At 34.1% G+C, this 3,352-nt stretch overlaps 1 protein-coding gene across 1 annotated transcript in view; it reads left to right on the top strand.

Annotated features, from left to right (window-relative positions):
• Positions 1–43: 43 nt before the first annotated feature.
• The window catches only part of LOC118743721 (box A-binding factor), a gene marked incomplete at its 5' end in the record, with an annotated part of 57,076 nt that continues 53,767 nt past the window's right edge, over positions 44–3,352 (top strand). The window contains 2 exon segments of the mRNA XM_036476487.1: positions 44–494; positions 1,493–1,715. Of these exon segments, the coding sequence (XP_036332380.1) occupies positions 44–494; positions 1,493–1,715 (674 nt within the window).

The following is a 3,352-nucleotide window of genomic DNA, read 5'->3' as shown; positions in this document are numbered from 1 at the left end:
CCCGATTATCATTCTATATCTCCGGCATATTGACGCATTGCAGTTCAGTCTATCCCGGTTCGCTGCTGACACCGGTCACCAATGGCATGCAACAATATGGCATGCAACCCAGCAGTACAGCAGCACTCACCGCCGTCTCATCCGGTTCACCGTCCCATCACCCAGCAGCGCATTCGGCGGCCTCCACGCCTGGCGCACACTCAACAAATTCAGTCGTAGCAGCGGCCAATGCATCGCTTGCCACCGGTTCCGGTTCAAATTCCATCTGTAACGATGACTATGGCTCACCGAAGAGCAACACCAGTAGCAATGGTGGTGGTGGTAGTGGTGCGGCTGGCGATGCTAATAGTGGGCCGTTGCCAGCATTTCAACGTATTACCAGTTATGGTGGTGGTGCGGGCGGCACAGCTGGTGTGGCGAATTTGAACGGCGGCGGCGTAACAACGGTTGGCAGTGGCGCCGATCGTTACACATCGTTGGCAAATTATCGCACAGTGAGTATACATACGCGTACATGTGTTGTGACGAGCTTTTAACTTTGTAAATATTTTTTACTTTATATTCGTATACACAGTGACTCAAACAAGTGTTCAATATATTTTTTTTTGTAATATTCATAACATTGTGTTTTCAAGTAAAATTTGTTTCTTAACCAAAATCTTATAAAAAACAAAGTTTCAAAGTTTATAAAAATTTTTAAAATTTTCATCAAAATTTCGTAGTTTTAAATCTGAATTTTTAGAAAACTTATAAATATGGAGGTTTGTAGCCCCCATTTTAGTATAACAAAGTGCCTATTTGAAGCAGCTTCTTAGTGTTATTAGCGTTATTATATAATATTTTTGCCGCCGGTATTTTTCATTTATTATATCTAAAGTGATTTTTAAAAACTCGATAAGCAATTTATGGCAGCAAAAATAAAAATAAAATTTGTACTTCATGGACTGCAAAACTGCACACCCAAAAATTTTATTGAAAAATTCAGATTAAAACTACGATAATTTTATAAAAATGTTTAAAATTTTCTAAATATTGTATCAAGGGTGAAACTTTGATTAATATGACTTATTGTATATGAATTCTATGGGCCGAAAAGCTGCATACCCAAAAGTTTTAAATTGAGATTAAAAAGTTCGTTGTTTTATGAATTTTTTTTTTGAATTTTGTAAAAAATTTTAAAATAGATTTTTACGGTTTTTGCTGAAGCATACAAATTTTTTTTTTAAATCAAAGTAGTTAAAACATTTTTTTTTAACTTGAAAGACATTGTGAACATTAAAAAATCAACAAGCGAATACTTATTTTCGTCACTGTATAAGTATAGTACATACATACATATGTGTGTAGATACGTATGTACAACTAAATTCTAGCCGTTGCACACCAATATTTTTTTTTATTCCTGGTATATGTATTTTCGTAACTGTTTATTCGAAAAATATTCAATTTTTTTTTTAATTTTTTTTTGTTAATTTGTGTTTTCCTCGCCGCAGAACGACACATGGCCCGGTCATTATGAGGCAATTAGCTACGCGCCCACATCGGTCGTAACGAGTGCTGCCGGCCTGGTTGGCAATACGAATGTTATACGCAGCTGCAATGGACGTACGGGCCCCGGTATTGGGGTGGTTGGCGTTGGTGTGGAGGGCTCTGCCTCAGCTAATTTGGCCGCCGCAGCTGCGGCCCATTTGAGTGCGTCGGCATCGTTGACAGCAAGTAAGTGCTTAGTTGAAAACAACGAAAATAGAAATTAAAAGAAAATGTAACAGGTCGGATAGCTTTATCTGGGGGCTTAATAAGAAAATAAGTTTTGGTTTAGCGAACTAACGATTTTAATTGTCTTGTCTAACAAACTAGTTAATGATTTACATAAGTAATATATTTTAATGCAATTAATAACAGTAGCTTTTATTTCGATTCTTTAGTTTAATTATGTACATATATATGTATATAGTATTTTGTTAAAACTGAATTTAAATGTGTTGCCAAAAAACTTGGTTATTTTCCCATTTTTCTCTACTCTCTCATTTTTGTCCGATATGGACGGGTATAAAAATATGAAAATTCAGGCCCGGAATTTTTCATAAATTTTATACAATTGTATACCTACTAATTCATAAAAAATTACGTAGCTTTAAAAAGATTTATAAAGTGGCATTTAAAAAAAATTCAAATTATTAAGCATTTAAAGTGTTTATTCTTTATGGCTTAAAAAAAAATCCAGAGAGGAGAATGGTCGAAATCTGTGGGACTATAGGTAGCTTTTTTAACATGAAGTGATTTGTTTTCCCAGTGGCGGTATGTTGTTGTGCAGGAATTGCAACAATGTAACCTCATACGCTCCTAGTAAGATACTCTTGCTCCTTGGCATCTTGAAATTAAACTGTTTGTTTTGTTCGTTTTCGATCCATAAAAGAAAACTTGTTGTAGGCCTGATGAACTGTCTTCTAGTAGCATTTTCAACTTTTAAGTACAAGTGATACTTTATCCCATATCGTTTATAGCCTGAATTACATAGAGCATATTTTTTCATTGATTTATACCAAACGGAGGGGTATTTCATTAAAACATACTAAAGTTTTTCATAAGTGCCTTCTAACAGGACTAATTCACATAACATATTTAAGAAATAAACAGAATTGTTCAGGAGGCGCACAGTGTATCATTTCCATATTCTAGAAAAGATTAATTACATTATTTTATGTCGCCAAATTTCAAAACAACGTCAAGAATGTTTTTAGAAATGCCTGATGAAGATGAAACAATAACAACTAAAAAATTTAAATCAAAGTGTATGGCGGGGCGGGGTTTGATTTGGAAAATTACTGAGGGCAATAATATTTAAACTTGTATATTTGAAACTGAATCTCAATGTTTAATTTGTCGGTGTTATGTGATTTATGCAACAATTGCTAAAATATCATTTTGGTCTTATTTTTTTAGGTATGGTCTTTTCAATGAATACACGTTTTTGGGAATTTAGTAAACTAGGACTGAGTATTTCAGTTAAAGTAAAACGATGTTGACTTAGACTTATTTTTAGCAAACTATTATTTTTATTAGACCCGAAAACTCGTTATCCGCCACTATTCGATAAAGTTTGTATCTCAGTTTATTTGCCACTCCTCTTAGACTTGAAACAACAAAATTTTAGCTGCTGGAAAGTGCAGGTTTTGATGAAATTTTCTTTTTTCTGGCCTACTGGGAATTTCATTTTCTTCGAGTAATTCATTTGCATTTTATCTCGGTCGAGACAAATTCTTGTATTTTTGCTTTGAATAGAAGAAGCCTGATTCATTTCCAATTTATCCCATTTTTGTAAATAGAGCAAGAAATATTGAACTTATAACGGA

This window comes from Rhagoletis pomonella, unplaced genomic scaffold (assembly GCF_013731165.1).
Source record: "Rhagoletis pomonella isolate Grant_MI unplaced genomic scaffold, Rhpom_1.0 Rhpom_scaffold_00001, whole genome shotgun sequence".
NCBI lineage: Eukaryota > Metazoa > Arthropoda > Insecta > Diptera > Tephritidae > Rhagoletis > Rhagoletis pomonella.
This window is presented reverse-complemented; position numbering and strand designations above follow the sequence as displayed.